The sequence below is a fragment of the Temnothorax americanus genome, unplaced genomic scaffold (genome assembly GCF_048541705.1).
Source record: "Temnothorax americanus isolate GAGA-0224 unplaced genomic scaffold, ASM4854170v1 Scaffold1, whole genome shotgun sequence".
Taxonomy (NCBI): domain Eukaryota; kingdom Metazoa; phylum Arthropoda; class Insecta; order Hymenoptera; family Formicidae; genus Temnothorax; species Temnothorax americanus.
Window position 1 is genome coordinate 807,183 of NW_027509230.1, and position 15,923 is coordinate 823,105.

Here is a 15,923-nt window from a genome sequence, read left to right on the forward strand (position 1 = left end):
CTACCCAGCGAGATCCTCCTCGGATCTCTGAGAAGTAAAAACACCGGCGAAAAATTTGTTTTCGTCTACCTCGTCGCCCACGTGAATTTCATTATCCATTGTATCTCTAGAGTCGTGGCTCTCTTCGTCATCCCCGGAATCGAGATCGCTGTACAGTCTACCCATCGAAGCCACACTGTTCGCCTATGCAGAAATCAATATTCGAGCCGCACGAACATTTAACGGCAAAAGTTTTGACACTACGGACGTTTTGGACACTGCGATATTTTGCAAAGCGATTCGTTAAAAGAAGTACGCGACGTTATTAATAAACGCGTACTTTAAAACATCAAATATCAAGCTTGCAATGTTTATTACGTCGGTTCAATTTTTCGTGAAGTACACACCTGGCTGTCGACGTCGCTGCCGCTTTCAGCACTGTTCGCCCTGTTAACAGTCACTTCGGGCAAAACGAATCTACGCGCAAAAAAAGAGAATCGATTTTAGTGCGCACGCAGTTGTGATCCTAAACTAATCTGATAAGATCGCACAACGAAAGCTATCGCTACGTATTCGCCTTGTGCATACATGATATACTTGATCCCGGTAGTAACAAAAGCGATCATAACCCGCAAATTTTTGTAATACTTTTTATAGAAAGGCTCGTAAATATAATACATCGAAATATAATAAGCGATTATCACGAGATACAGTATATGAGATGACCTCGAACGTTTCATTCACCTTGCAGGCGACATTTCGGGCACCGGTAATTCCTTTTTCTCCAGACACTGATTGATTATCCCGCAAATACGCGACAGCGGGCAGTCATAAGTTTTGTCCTCTGGACAGCTCGTGCAGAACCGGTACAGTAGCCGTAGGCCATTGTTCGACTTGATAGCCTTCCTTCCAGCTTCTAGAACGGCGGACAAAAAACGCGTGTAATACCGACGCCTTTCAAAAATATATTAAGAGGCTGATAAATGTAAAATTAAGCAATATATATATCCCAGGGACCATCCTTCGAGATACTTCTTTATAGAGAACTTTTTAGAGTCCATCCCCTAACAAACTTACTTATTACGCAGAGATGCTGAAGCGTATTCAGAGCGTAATTACAAATCTTTAAGCGCATCTGTCCATCAAATCTCTCCCATCTCTCGAAAATTCGCATCAGCAGATGTACCATTCCCGCCTTGACAAATTTGTTACAGCATAATTCTGAAAGCAAAATATCATAAATGTTAAAATAATTAATAAGGAAAAATGAAATACATACGTAAACACACACGTGCTTACTATTGGTCGTTAAATGTTTGAAGCAGTCCAATAACGTCCTCAGCTTCAAATGTGGCGTATAACCGATACTGACAAACGTTTTCTCCAAAGTACTAGTGATACCATCCTTTACAAGTGTTTGCAAAGAAAAAGCTACCGAAAAAAATTTTAGCTTTATCCTCAAATACATAAGCGAATTGTCCGATACGCCAAAGAAAACTGTCGCTTACAATTTTTAGCAAGAGTTTTGATGATCAACAACAACGGCAATAACGTTTTGCTGTTATTGTAATGCTGTTTCAACAGCGCGTGGAACACTTTTATGGAGTTGAGCAGTTTCATTTTTGACACAAACTTTTGGTCCCTCTGAGCCACCTAAAAGAATCGCAAAATAATTTCAACAACTCGTATTTCTCAAAATATTCCAAACATTTTTAAAAATTACGTGTTTATTTTTATTTTAACATCTTATTATTTCATAATTTAAGGATTTTAATGTAATTTCAAAATAAAACCAATATTAAACTATAATGCATAAAATTACAATATAAAGTTAAAAATAGTCGAAATAAATCTTACACGCCAGAAAAATTGAAATTGAAAAAATACTGTCGTATAGACATACGCAGTGCGATCGATAAAAGTTCTGCTGCGCAGGTATATATAACGTATCAAGAGTATTTTCTTCTATTCACGCACGGGTAGCGAGCCAAACAAAATAATTGTTCCTAATTGCAAAATAAAATTTAAAAAAAAGTTCATTACAATGCGTCTTTAAACATCACCTGTCCCAAAATCCAGAGGATGTCTTGAGTGAGCACTTCGCTCGTGATGGTATCTGCGTGTTGCAGATTTATTAAAAGTTTAACTAGGACTTGCGTGATACCTAAGTTGATGAGTTGAATGACCGCCATTCGGCTACTGGTTCCTATTAAAGAATAAGCTTTCTGTTAAAGAATACTTTCACAATCTCGAAAAAATTCCGAATAAGCTATACCCTCGATGAATAAACGCTATCGAATCTGCGAATTCGACAAAAAATTCGGTAAAACATATATATGATTCTCTATAATAAACACGTGTCAATTACTTGTGGCACTTCTATTCTTGCTCCCTCTCTCCTTGGATTTGCCTTTGGTTACTCGAGGCGATATACATTCGTGCAATATGCTGGTGACACTGCAGTTAGCAACGTGGTCCTTGCAATTCTAAAAGGAAATTTCGAGGATGAATCTCAATTGTTTCTCAGTTTTCTGCATCTTTTTTCTTCCTTTTTCGTCGGTACAGCGTAACAGGCATAAAAATCCGGGCTACGATATAACAGCAAAAAGTAATTATAAAGAATCGCGTGGGTAATATGCGAGTAATAATTGTTTTACGTGAACGTAACAGATGGATGTACAGATTTACGAGTATCAGTTTCGCGACTTTCCCGAGCGTGTAGACAACGCAGGATGCGTGTTGCGCGACACGCGCGGACGCGGTATTTCGCAGATAGTACTAATTACCACGATTACTCAACTCTTGGCTCTATGTCGCGTCAATAACGTAGCCCGCCGGATAATTGTAAACCTACATATAATTATCTCCCTCTCTCGCACATACGTGCGTATCGATCCCGCGGTTGCCGTTAACACGCGAAACTATCGTAGCTTATCCGAAACGTGTAGCGCCGATAAGACGCTATACAAGTTACGATTAACAGGAGCGGAGAGGAGATAACGCGATGAAGACCAAAAGACATTAAGTATTTTAATTAAGAATTATTCACCTCCAGGGTCATAATGAACGATTCCATCGCCCCGGAATTCTTGCGCCAGAGCTTTTCTAACGTGCGCTCGCGTATCCGCCGGTCTGGAATACATATGTAAAGTCATAAACCGTTTTATCCTCTGTTTTTGCTTAAATCAGATTCGTAAATCACAATTTATTCGTGGCGCCAGATGCATTAACGTCTTGCCAGTGCTAGCTAAGCTTTAACACATGTACGTTCAAAGGTACGTTCTGTTTTTTGAAAAATCAAGAATATCGTATCACTGGCACGATACGCTCTTACGTCAAAGTTGACGTAGTGCCAATTAGGATCAATGTTAAACTTCTTTGTGATTACAAATATCATCGATATGTCTGCAGTGCACGTGAGGAATATAAATTACGTACGAGTTTTCGCTTCTGTCGTCGCGATAACGGATATAACTGCAGTGACGTGAAACGTGACCTACAGCGAAGATTTAGTAACGTCTAAAATCTAAATGTATCCGACTATGTCGCAAAATTTCAGACGATATTCGCCGCAATCGCGAACTGAAGCGCGAACAACTCGACCGTGCGATGCGGCGAATTATATCCGCGATTCGCGGGAACACCGACCAGGAAGATTGCCAGGCCAGGCCCTTATCAAATCGGCACACGAGCGCGACCCAGCACCAGAGTGTGCGTATCGTTCGGAGTCATAGTTTTCTGGACGCCGGCCAAACGCCAACGGGTCTGTCGGCTCCGTCGTCAGTGTTACCGAAAGTGATTACGCAATCAGCTAACAGGCGGTTGGCGGTTCTTCTATTCGAAAATAACGCACGGTAGCGATCGACCGCCGTTTGCACACCTGTTCGCCAACTGTGTCCGAACTGTCCGAAGGTCCGGGACGGATTGACAAATTAATATTTGACAATCATACGCGACCAAATACGGTACCAAAACAGTATTTCTGATGCACAATAATTACAGAATAGATAATAAATATCGAACAAAGTTGATAATATTAATAATATGCTTAAAAAAATTAAGACTTTAAAAACTTGAAATTATTTACAAAAATTGTTTATACGTAAATCTATCGCGAAAGGATATCGAAAATGGAAATTAGAAATATCGCTTGGGCAAACAACCGCGTAAAACTGTTGGCTTATTTGAAAATGACCCGAATTTACATCGCACAATTTTGACATGCCTACCTCAGCCGCTGGCCGAGACTGCCGAGAGTTCTATGACCCAAAACGCATTTTTCCAAAATAAACGCTCGACGTGCGTTTCCGCTAAAAATTTCGCGTGGCTTATGTACGTCTTATCAAATTTTATTTCACACTAACCGCGCACGATGCAAATGCAATAACAACAATGCGACGGCGCAGAAGCAGAACGTGCGACGAAGGATTTCCTTGGCCATCCATTGCGGGGGAATCGTCACGCGAGAATGATAAATCGCGCAAGTTCCATCGTGATTTCGTGCTCTCCGAGAGTAATAATATACCGGCACGAATTTCTCCCTGGAGTGTCCAACCTACCCTCCCCGATTCGTTTAGAACTTTATTGCCCCGCGCGATCGCGGTTCGCGGTTCGCGCGCAATATCGTACGCCTATCGTACGAGACCATTAATGGAGATTGGAGACGACACGCGATACGAAACACTAATGAGAAGGGAAATTGCCTCGGCGCGGCGTCGTTAATTCGCGATAAGATCGAAACAAAGAGATAAAAGTATATAAAACGGGTAGCTCTTATGTCATCGGAATAAAAATTCTGCGAAACGTTTAAGCCCGGTCCCTATACACAATTCGCAGTTCGCGAAACGCAAGACACACGCACAGTCTGTATACCATGTCAATCTAACATCTAACCTCTCTCATCTCTCCGTGTGTATAGAAGTTATATCGACATGTAGACTGTGCGCGTATCTTGCGTTTCGCGAACTACGAATTACGTAGACCGGGCTATATTCGGGAACCGTGCAAACAATCGATAAAAATAACTGGTCACCGCCGGTAAATGCTGGTAAGAAAAGGTTAAATTGGCACAAGTCTGGCATATCTTTTGAAATACAAAGTCTGTCGCGGCAAGACGAGGGGATTCCGGTGGAGGTTGCGTACCTGATGAGGTGACACGCGCGTGAATCTTGGCCGCGATCGCCCTGAGCGCGTCGCCCGCCTCCTGCGGTTTAGCCGCGTAATTTCGGAGCTTCTCCAACAGCGCATCGTTCACAACCTCTTCCGCGCCTTTATTACCCGCTGACATCAGTGACATCGCGCTAAACAACGCATCGCAAAAAAAAAACAACGAAATATCATTTACTCTCCTAGAGGGACCGTTCGATGCGCATCGATATCGATAGCGCGGAAATCGCAAAAAGCCATTCTTGATCTCGGGTATATGTATAATAGGATGCAGCTACGGCTGACAGCAAGTGAACACGTCAAAACGATAGCGCGCGCTGTCGCGCTAGCCGCTAGGTGCAAAAGCGTACAGTAAATACAGTTCATGGTGGGAGGAAAAAATTATGTTCTTGCACATTTTTGATGCAATAAAACCAATGAGCATCCCTCTATCGAGCACACTGCAATGGAGCACACCTTGTTTTCCTTCCACCATGGTATGTATGTATTATACATACAATCGAGCTGAGAGCTCTGCCTTTCTGCCTACGATGACAAGTGACACGACGAAGGATTGCAAAGGCTGCAAGCTAACGTTTCACATTGCCTTACGGTACATGAAAAAGATGATTGACGCGCATTATTTTCCCGTGGGTACGTACGCAAGAGGTGACTTCGCGATTTTCGCCTCTCTCTCTCCCTCCCTTTATATTTCTTATCACTTTATCAGTACACTAATTCGTTTTTAGGATACCCGTGACAGATGCAAAAGCGATAGCTTTTCGTCACGACGGGACGGACAATGGGGTGCATCGCGCGACCGTCGACCGTCGACAATGACTCGTCGTATCAATGTGAATCTTCGTTGGCTTTCGGCCAGCGCAGTCGGAAGAACTGTTAATCACGATCCGCAATCAGCTGGGTCGTGGGTTAGTCAATGTCGCGGGGATTAAAGTCAACCATCGGAAAGTCGGCGCTCGTCGGAGCCAAGGTTAATTAGCGCGACCAGGTAAAACACGACGCTCTAAAATAAGCGCCGATCGTCCTCGCGCGAGCCGCGATTCCGGGAAGGACGGCCAAAAAGGAACTCATTGTCGCATAATTAAGCGTCCAACTGCGCACTAACCAGAAACGACGTCACATTAAAAAGATATGACACGTTTGGCCACGTTTTGAGAAAAATCAGAAACGTTGACAATATCAAAAGCGCGTATCTCTTGAAATTATTTCGATTTTGGCTCCACTTCGAAACTTAAATCTAATTTTCTCACGTTTGAATCCTAGCTAGGTAAAATATTTGCGAAGCAACAAAAAGCGGATGACGGCACGCGGAATATTTGACACGGAGCTATTTTAACTCTTCGAGCAGGCAGACCCAAAAATAAGAACAAAAAGACTAACGTTTTTAGCGATAAGATATTTATTGATATAGCTCGCAGATTACAGAGACATTTTTTTCATGAGTGTAACGTGTCTTCTGCAACGTGTGCAGCGTGCGGTTCGAAACATCCTCGAAGGGTTAAAGGAATGCGTGAGTTATTGCGTTAAGCGTGTTGCATCGGTGCGCCAACGAGAGAGAAGCTACGATGATCGAACGAGTCCATAGGATACGGTGTGTAACAATCGCAGAATTTCCTCGACTTTGGCTTATTAAGCAGCATAATTAATGACGAATGTCGCACGCTCCTCCGACATCTTCGGAACGACAATTAATGTACGCCGTGCACTTACACGCTTCGCGACCGGTAACGCCGCTTAGCTAATTCGAGCGCATAACGAATCGCGATGTCAATGATACATACACATCGGGTCGATATTGCAGTCCCGATAAAAAGAGAGAGAAAAAAAAAGAAATGTCGAACGAGATAAATTCAGCGCGCGCACGCGAGTATACGTGCGAGGTCAGATTATCGTTCGCCCGGATTTATTACGGATTTACACGAAATTTAAGTTGCAAAGCCGTTTAAGGTACTCAAACTATTAAGAAAGCGTAATTGTGTACGCTTTATAATTATGATAAATAAATTCGTGCGTTGCCAGTGTCAATTAAAGCTTCGCGAAACGAGTCTATTTCGGTGACCATCGTCGATATCGGGGAGAAAAATAACAAAAAATCTTCGGCCTCGTATATAAATATAGCGATCGTCAGAGAAGCATATCGAAATAATATACCGCGCATACTGCGAGCGCATACCGAGACGTGAACCGGAAATCGCGAACGCGCGCGGAGATGGCGATTGGCGAGCACGCACGTACACACATACACACGGAAACACGATTCAGTCTTCTAGATTCTAGGCTCTTTTACTCTTCCTGCTGCCCCTGCTGGACGTCGACCGGTTGCATCGTCGCCGTCGGTCGCCGATTTTCCTTGTCGCGTTTCGCCGGGGCACCTTTCATATTTCTTCCTCTCTCTCTCTCTCTCTCTCTCTCTTTCTATTCTCGTCTGTATCGGAAGCTGAATTTCGCGATAGGGCTCTCGAGAATAATAAAATTTTTCGCGACTTTTCCAGAGTGACGGAACGTCCGTTGTGAATCGTTTTTCCCTCTCGACGCGAGATCTTGGCGAGCGCGAATCTCTCCCTGCACGCGAAATTCGCGAAGCGATCCTCGCGCTTCGCCACTCCGCGGCGGTTTGACGTTTCTGCCTGCCAAAACTATGTTTAAATGCATAACGCGCGGGCACAGACACACGCGCGGGGCGCGCGTCTATTTTTAGCGACCGGCCGCTTCCCGAAAATTGCGCGCCCTTTCTCTCTCATCCCAGCGATAACACCCTCTCGTCCTCCAGCACCTTGGCGTCATCGACCGATGCGCGCCGCAAGACCGTGCGGCCGCGATGCACCGCCAAAAAGTCTCGATTCTCGATTCTACGAGAGTGTCGACTCTTTTTCCCTCTTTCTGTGGATTTCAAAGCGACGCAATTTATATTTAACAAAGGAAGAACATGCTTGCATTTTTTGCAACGAGATGAGATATTTTTTTTAATATTTATATAGGTATCTGTCTGGTATTGGCTAGATGAAGAGAAACAAATGTGTATTTTTTGTAATAAAGGCAAGGATAATATGAACCACTTCAACCGCTATGTTGAAGATTGCGTCAAGACAAAGAAATGGTTTACAGTATTAGGAAAGGATAGTAAGGAAAGGTTGGAAAAACTTTGGAATGATAAATTGGACACCACCAAAGCGGAGGTATTGCCAAAAGTTGTTGGAGAAAGGGATGCGAAAGAAAAAAGTGAATAAGGAAATGATTGTAAACCAAGTCCACTTTCTGGCTGTTATGCTAAAGTTAATAAACTATATATATATATAGGTATCTGTCCAACATTTCTCACGTTGGAGCTGATTCTTGAAACGTGAGGGGAAAATGAATGCGGGTATTTCCGAAATGAAATAATTTTCGAAATAGAGAACCTGGCAGAGCGAAACATCTGGGACTTTTGAAATCTCTCTCTCCGCATCTCTCGCAGCGTGAGGATCTACCGCGAGATATCTCGGGAAAATAATTGCTGTTTATTTACCGTGCGCCGTAAAATATCGCGGAATCGCGTTCGGTTTGCCAAAAACGAAAAATACTTCCGCGACTTCACCAGTCTTCCAAAACGTCATCGGTTCCGCTAGAATGCGAAAGGACGTTGAAATGAGTTACAGCGAGCAGGTGAACACGTTGCAAAATTTCATCTGGTTGTATGTTATATATAGCGATGAAATAACGATGGAAATTTTCCAAAACTTGCGCGAACTGCTTGGGGCAGATGATTCGCTTGATAAACTTTTTTCGAACGAGCAAGCGATGAACGAGATTAGCATAAAAAATGAGCCCCAGTACCGCTATCCGCGGATCTTCGTTGTCAAACACAGGGCAATTTATAGCGAACATAATCCGCCTAGCCTAGCGTTGTTGTTAGCTTAGACTTAGCTGCCTGATTTTTAAACATAAATTCGACAAGAGATCAGAGAATCGGTTTGCGACCAAAAATTTCTCTGCAAAATTGCGTGTCATTGTTCGGTCGAATTACGCCACGCCGGACGCCACGCCGGAAAGAAAACTTGAATTGTTTCTGTAATCACGTAAAATCAACGAAGAAGTGGCGTCAACGGTGTGACATTCGCGTGCGGCTGTCACGTTGGCGCGTGTTTATTTACGTGCGGCACGTTCGCCGGCACGAAGAATTGAAGACGTTGATGAAGCTGACGAAGCCGGCACGAGAACAAAATCGAGTTAAGGATCGAGCTGAGGGAAGGAGGCGCTGAGAAAAGCAGCTATAGTCGAGCGGGAAATGCGGATTGCGGCCCAGCCTGAGTCGTTCTTGAAGGCTTCTTCTCCCACGAGGACAACGTCGTAATCGACGATCACCTGGCCAACGCTGACGTTATGCGACCTCGGGGTCGAACGACGACTGGTATACGAGTGCTGAACGGTATCGGCGAACCAGGCCGACGTAGATCGACTCGGGTGTACGAGCCTCACTTGTCGATGAATGCAAATGCAAATCCAGCGGATCGATTAGCGGACGTGCAAAGTTCCACGAGCGCGGTCGACCTCTCTCCTCTCTCACGAGGTTTCCTCTATTGATTGCCGAAAGGGCTCAAAGGGCGCTTCGGTTCAAATTCCGGTCCACGCTCTCGCGTTAAACCAATCTAATTTATCCTTCGAAAGCAAGCTTTCGAATTCGATCGAAAACGCGAGGGTCTTGTTAATCTTGAATTAATTTCACATGCTATAATTACGCTTCTGCTGGTCGTGATATTAATAACCCGCTTCATACTGTGAGTGAGGTATAATCGTTACGATTATTGTCCGTCTTGTATGAAGAAAAAGAGACTTAAGTGTCGCATGTGAATCACCATGTAAATTACAGTCCCTCGAAGCGAAGCGATCGCTTGCAGATTCCTTGCTCGTAATGTGATTAACTTTACTCATTGTCAGTGACAATGAGGAAACTTACAAAATCATTAATAAACTAGACGCATCGTTGTATTGCATTGCATCGCATTATCGAGGTATAAAACATTTTTTAACTCGCGAGAAGTAAAGATAAAATAAGATTGAAATTTTCAATTTTATATGAAACGTAACGTTTAGTCACGGTACAATCTGACATTGATTGTGACAAATGACATGAATTGTCTCGTTGTGAGGAGTTAACAATTTTTAAATATTTACAAAAAATATTGTCAGTTAGCATCAGTGCAAAGAATAAAAAATTGCAGATACATTTTCGAGGGCGAAATATCGTAAAACTTAATTTTTGCGACAGATAAAAAGTATTCGTGAAAGTGTCACATTTAAGTCATCACATGGAGCCATCAAAGAAGAAGAAGAAACATTCAATTAAATTAATCGCATGTTTATTTAGTATTCATTATTCATTTTCTTTTATCGACAGCTATTTATCACGACAATCAGATTGCACCGTTGCTAAATTTTCACCTGTTCTCCCCGGGACTCCTAACATTATCAGCGATTCTCATCGAGACGACCGTATACATCGACAAAATTGCATCTTAACGTCATTCAGTGAGCATATTATACATTTATCTGATCAATGATTGGCATAAACGTCGAATTATAACGTCGCTTAATTTCAACCGCCAAATCGCCATCAAGGTGACCGTTGTTCGACGACAATACACCCACGCGACTATATAAACTGTCAGATCGACGGCATGGCGCGAGGCCAATAAAAAAGACGCTGCATAGAACGCAGATCGACGAGACATTAGAAATGCAAATTCGACTTGGTCCGCAAGACGGACACCTGGTCCGGCCACGCCTCTTATTCGTGACCTAAGCGCAAGATCGTAACCGGTTCACGCGCGACCGTGCTTTTCAACGTTCAAAAACCCACCCGGAGTACTCACGCTATCCGCACATCGACTTCTCCTTCGTCGTCCTTCGCAAGTCATATGCGGGAAGGACGTTTAGAATTACATGGCGATCGATACGCGGCGGACTTTATTGACCGTTGCAATCTCGCGCGATCCATTCTCTTGCGAAACTTTACGTTTACGAGTTTGGCATTTTTTACCGTGCCGATCGCGCGCCTAGAGGTTTCCGATAGGACGAGCGCGTAGAATAGCTGTCGCAAAGAATGTCTCGTCGCAGCTCCAGCTCCAAGTACGTCGACGTCCCGATTGCGATCTCTTGAGATATTTCCTTCTCGAAAAAATCGAGAATCGAAAGGCGGAAACAGATACGTATGAAAATATCCTTAAATCTCTTCTATATTGGAGCACATATCGATATTAATCGATGAAAGAACCAGATAATAACAAGTTTACAAGTTTACGATCAAGGATATCGGCAAATGTCGACGATTTAGTTCGACTGTTGGAAGAATGCTGGTTTCGATCATCCCTGTAGCCGATACTTGATTCTGAGACCGATATCGAGGCCGCTTCTCGACGGCTCTCGCTGTGAATCGCGCTACGAGTTCCGCATTAAAAAAAAAAAAAGAGACGAAGAAAGGATAGTAGTACGCCGTATTTCACGTGCGTTGTTCGGGCGATCGGGAGAGGAGACGACACAACGAGTAAAACGTTCGTAGGAGCAAAAAAAAGCCGCGGATGATATTCAACGGGGTGGGGCTTTACTCTCCAGGCCGGGAATATATAAATCGCAGGCAGGGCTGAAATTCAAGTTAGTGTGGATACGATCTGAGACTATCGGCAACCTGCGGGGACAAACGATGCGGGTGAGTCGGCCGGTGATTCATTGCTCATGGAACTGCTGTCATTGTTACGCTGTTCGTTTGCATGTTGCCCATCTAGAGCGACGTCAACTTGACATTAAAATGATAGAGAATTCCATGTTTCTACCCATTTTCTCTAAAACAATACTTTTTAAGATTGTCAGTTTGCCGTGTGTGTGTGTGTGTGTGTGTGTGTGTGTGTGTGTTCCTGCTTTAAAATATAATTATTTCATTGAAGATTTTTTAATTAATTGTAATCGAAAATTTATCGTGAAAATTGCTTATTCGTGCGCGTTTACAGATAAAATACAAAGATCGAAACAGCGCGAGATATATATTAATAGAAAATTGTTATCATACGTACCGCGCTGACGTCATGATGTTTTCGTGGAAAGTAATTACATTTTGTTTGCAACTCGGTGTTCATTCGCGTGCAACACACGACGGGCATTGCCGCAGACATTATTTTGAAAAGTTGTTGCGCTGCACATATTCCTCGTCGAGTTTTTCGAGAAACGATAAACAGGTGCATATATATCCTGATATTAACCATTGAGAAAACTATAAATATAGAAGCACCTGTATATTTTATGTTCGTTGCGCTCTTCTATTTAAAGATACTAGACACTACAGACGCGCGCTTCGCGCGCGCTATTTAGCTTTAACATTATGCTATTATACTATTACACTATTAAACTATTAACCCTTGATACACACAACTGTCAAAATATAAAATGACAGCTGCAAATGAAGTAAGCGCAGCAAGAGAACCAATCGGCATCGCGGAAAAGTGACAACAATACCTACGACATGCCCTTTTTAGAAAAGAGAGAAGAGAAGAAGTCACTATAATTACCTATCTCCGATCCGCTGATATTTCGCGTGGCACTTCGATCCTTGCGTGACGCGACCAAAATTCAGAATTAAACGATTTTATATTTATAATAATGATGAGAGATCACATTAATAATAATATTAACCTTGCGACACGACGCGAGCTGTCACATCACGACGACGCACTACACGCACGAAACTCGCCACACTCCGCGATGACAGTCCCTCACGGGATGAAGCAAAGCTACGGCGCGGCAATCAATCGAGATAACCAATCGGCATCGCGGAAAAGAGGCTTCAATTTTTCGATACAAACGAAATTCACTCAGTTAACACGCCTTTTTTAAAAGTGGAAAAAAAAATCCAAATTGCTATATGTAAACGACATGTCTCTCAATCTTAAATCTTTTTGCAGGGTTTATCGTTTGCGATTTTCTTCGCGATGGTGGTTGGAACGGCAGTATCAAAACCATTATGGTCGACTTTAGCCGGCACCAACCATCTATATTCCACGCCCGGAATCGGCGCACAACCGCAATATCTCGCCGCGTATCAAAATACGCATTCTCCTTATTACGTTTACAATGTATCGCAGACATCGTAAAATATTCGACAGTTACGCATGGACATCACCTGGTAACGTTACGCATCTTTTTAGGTTTATTCGAATGTGGGAGGCATACCGAACGCTCTTCACGTTAGCGGCAACCAGAACGTTCCTGTTTATAGCTTCTACTATGGAACGCCGATTTACGATATCCGGATTCCACTAAATCCGGTAATTATGTCATTTTAAAAGAGATTCTCGAGCTGTACGTCGTACGAATGGATGTAACAATTGATATTGTTCAGGTTTATCCCGTGCTGACACCATCGCATCCAGGAATTCCTCCGGTACTCCCGCCGACATCGACAGAACAATCTTTCGACGAAGACGATTACGACGGCATCGAGAAGTTAGATACGAAAGTCGAACCGGACGCAGAGACAAAAAAACCGGAACATAGCGAACAGGATGACGATTCCATAACTGTGGAAGCAATATGAGATAATTTTTCTCGTTACGTGCACAATATAGCATACAGACGTGGAAAGTTAATTATTGTACGATAAACGTTCGCTTCTTTAGTGTTATTTTATTAGTGTTATTCTTTAGCGTTATTTATATTACGTTACATTATATCCAAGATGCGTTAAACGATTCTTTTAGATAAAATTTTTATTAAAAGAGAAGAATAATGCACCGTTATATGGAGAATAAGGTATGATATTTGTAATAAAAATTAAGATTTTGATATGTTCCACTTTATTTATCTTCCCCATTCCGAGACGCCGTTTGAAAACTGGTTAAAGTGATTTATAAATTTTTCATCGCGCGTATAGTATATATCGGAAGAGCTATTTATTAAATCGACAGAATTCGACTGATTTGATATCCTCACAAAGAACAGGATAGCGACTGAGTAACGTCGATAAATCGACCGCGTTGTTACAAAAAAAGCCGTCTAGGTCGCTAACCCCGAGAATCCGAGATAAAACGGGGTCAAAGATGGTGAGAAGTCTTCGAGTCCATCAGTGCATCGATTTCCTTGAAGCGCGCTCGACATCGACGTCGCGAAAATGATTGTTCGCCACGGAACGTTATGGACGATCGCGGTGCTGGTTCTTCTCGCGAGCGTATCGTTTTCGGAATCTGTAAAACTACGAAAACCGCGAAAGAGGACCACGACGAGAACTCCGTATCAACAATCCAGAATTGGACCGGTGATCATAAGAGTGATGCACAAGTATACCGACGATGGTCTCGCGCGTGGTGTATCGGGCGGTTGCACTAACGGCAATTGTAAAAATGCGCACGATAAATTGAATCTCGATGTTAACGAGGCGATATCTGAGAAAGACAATTTCCTCTCGGACGAGGAATCGTTGCGTTACGTCGTACATCCGGAGAAATACGAACATTTCGTATTGAGAAAGAATGCAGGACACGCGAACAGATACAAAAGGGACTCTGCATTTTCGGAACTGCATTCGTCGGATGCAGGCGATCGTACGATGATCGATCGCGGTGGCGACGGCGACGCGAGCAACGTATCGCGGAATGAGAATAAAGGGAATTTCACGAGAGTTCCGCTATACAGGATCAAATATAGGAGGGATCTTTCGAGATCTTCGAGCGAAGCGGAAGACAGAACGATAAGAAACCTCACTCCTGACTATTCTTCGCGAAGAAACGACAGTGATTATTACGCGCAGCGGAAAACTGTCATGGAAAGATATTATGCTCGGCAGCGTGAGATAAACGCGCGATACGCTAATCGGACGAACGTTATTGTTCCACGATTGGAACGCAACGACGTGTCGCAGCATCGTCCGGCGACGAGCAACGCTACCCTGTTCAATCTCGGGCGTGTATATCCTAGTAAAGACTCGACGAGGGATAGCACGTCTTTTCGTCATCCGTCCACAAAGATTGATCCGATATACGGTAATGAATCGGGGTATAACAAGATACCGACCGAACTGGACGGTCGACGAAACGTTGCCCCGGAAGTCGACCTCGGTTTCAAGTCCGATGCGGATTTATCTGAAACGAGAAGTAGCGATAACATCGTCACACCCACTCCGTGCACAAATCTGTCCTCATCTGGCACTTTCGCGCCGAAAACGCGATCCAAGCACGCTAAAAATTGCACCCGCGAGACGGAGCAGAACTGCGAAGCAGATAACGTGCGTTGATATAAGACTAAAATATCACTTTTGTATGAATTTCTAACGTCTCAGTTGTAACACTTCTTTCTACGTTACTTGAACACAATAATATATTGTGCGTCGTGTTACGGACTATATGATTTTGTTTCATTTTCTAGGACAACACCGAAGGCAACCTACGATGGGGAAGATGCGAAGGAAAGATCGTATATCAACACAACCTGCTTCTAGGGTTAACGGGTCCCTCGAACCTTGACGCTCTGTTCGAAGTAATTATTCAGGGTCCCGTCTGCATCACTTGCGTACAGACGTTGCGATATAACGAAACTAGAGCGACAGTCTCGTTAGATTCTGGAGGACGTGGGCACGAATACGCGAAACTCAGGCTACAAGGTTACGAGAACGAAGGATTTTCCTACGTAATAAAGGTCTGGGGCGTTAAAAAGATTGGTCAGGTTTGCGATAACGTAGACTAATCGAGGTACAAGTAACGTATGAAAATAAATGAGCCGAATAACATTACGTCACGCATGCGTGTAAAACATTTTTTATA

The 15,923-nt window shown here is 43.3% G+C and overlaps 3 protein-coding genes across 8 annotated transcripts in view; 2 read left to right on the plus strand and 1 right to left on the minus strand.

Annotated features, from left to right (window-relative positions):
• LOC143896726 (cytosolic carboxypeptidase 1) overlaps window positions 1–12,924 on the minus strand; it is a 34,306-nt gene extending 21,382 nt beyond the window's left edge. Inside the window, exons 1-11 of one of the 5 annotated variants that reach the window (XM_077404731.1) lie at window positions 7,433–7,791; window positions 5,122–5,279; window positions 3,029–3,111; window positions 2,348–2,465; window positions 2,043–2,185; window positions 1,488–1,632; window positions 1,279–1,410; window positions 1,057–1,200; window positions 724–895; window positions 387–456; window positions 5–183 (exon numbers count right to left, since the gene is read on the minus strand). In XM_077404731.1, the coding sequence (XP_077260857.1) occupies window positions 5–183; window positions 387–456; window positions 724–895; window positions 1,057–1,200; window positions 1,279–1,410; window positions 1,488–1,632; window positions 2,043–2,185; window positions 2,348–2,465; window positions 3,029–3,111; window positions 5,122–5,279; window positions 7,433–7,524 (1,436 nt within the window). In that variant the 5' untranslated portion in view covers window positions 7,525–7,791. Of the gene's footprint in view, window positions 1–4; window positions 184–386; window positions 457–723; window positions 896–1,056; window positions 1,201–1,278; window positions 1,411–1,487; window positions 1,633–2,042; window positions 2,186–2,347; window positions 2,466–3,028; window positions 3,112–5,121; window positions 5,280–7,432; window positions 8,238–12,680 lie in introns of those variants that run through there. The other 4 variants (XM_077404725.1, XM_077404718.1, XM_077404744.1 and 1 more) reach the window with 4 other exon arrangements.
• On the plus strand, window positions 11,701–13,951 carry LOC143896783 (uncharacterized). Of its 2 annotated transcripts, none has more exons than XM_077404816.1 (4): window positions 11,701–11,827; window positions 13,074–13,244; window positions 13,317–13,436; window positions 13,511–13,951. In XM_077404816.1, exons 1-4 carry the CDS (start codon window positions 11,822–11,824, stop codon window positions 13,703–13,705), a joined length of 492 nt encoding a protein of 163 aa, XP_077260942.1. In that variant the 5' UTR covers window positions 11,701–11,821; the 3' UTR covers window positions 13,706–13,951. The 2 variants fall into 2 exon arrangements, with proteins under 2 accessions (XP_077260942.1, XP_077260934.1); XM_077404808.1 differs by lacking the exon at window positions 11,701–11,827 and adding an exon at window positions 12,186–12,350.
• A 241-nt stretch (window positions 13,952–14,192) lies between these two features.
• Window positions 14,193–15,892, plus strand: LOC143896739 (uncharacterized). The gene is given in 3 exon segments (XM_077404752.1): window positions 14,193–14,270; window positions 14,273–15,388; window positions 15,529–15,892. Coding segments are annotated over 3 exon segments (1,497 nt in total). The 5' UTR covers window positions 14,193–14,207; the 3' UTR covers window positions 15,847–15,892.
• The last annotated feature ends 31 nt before the right edge of the window (window positions 15,893–15,923 follow it).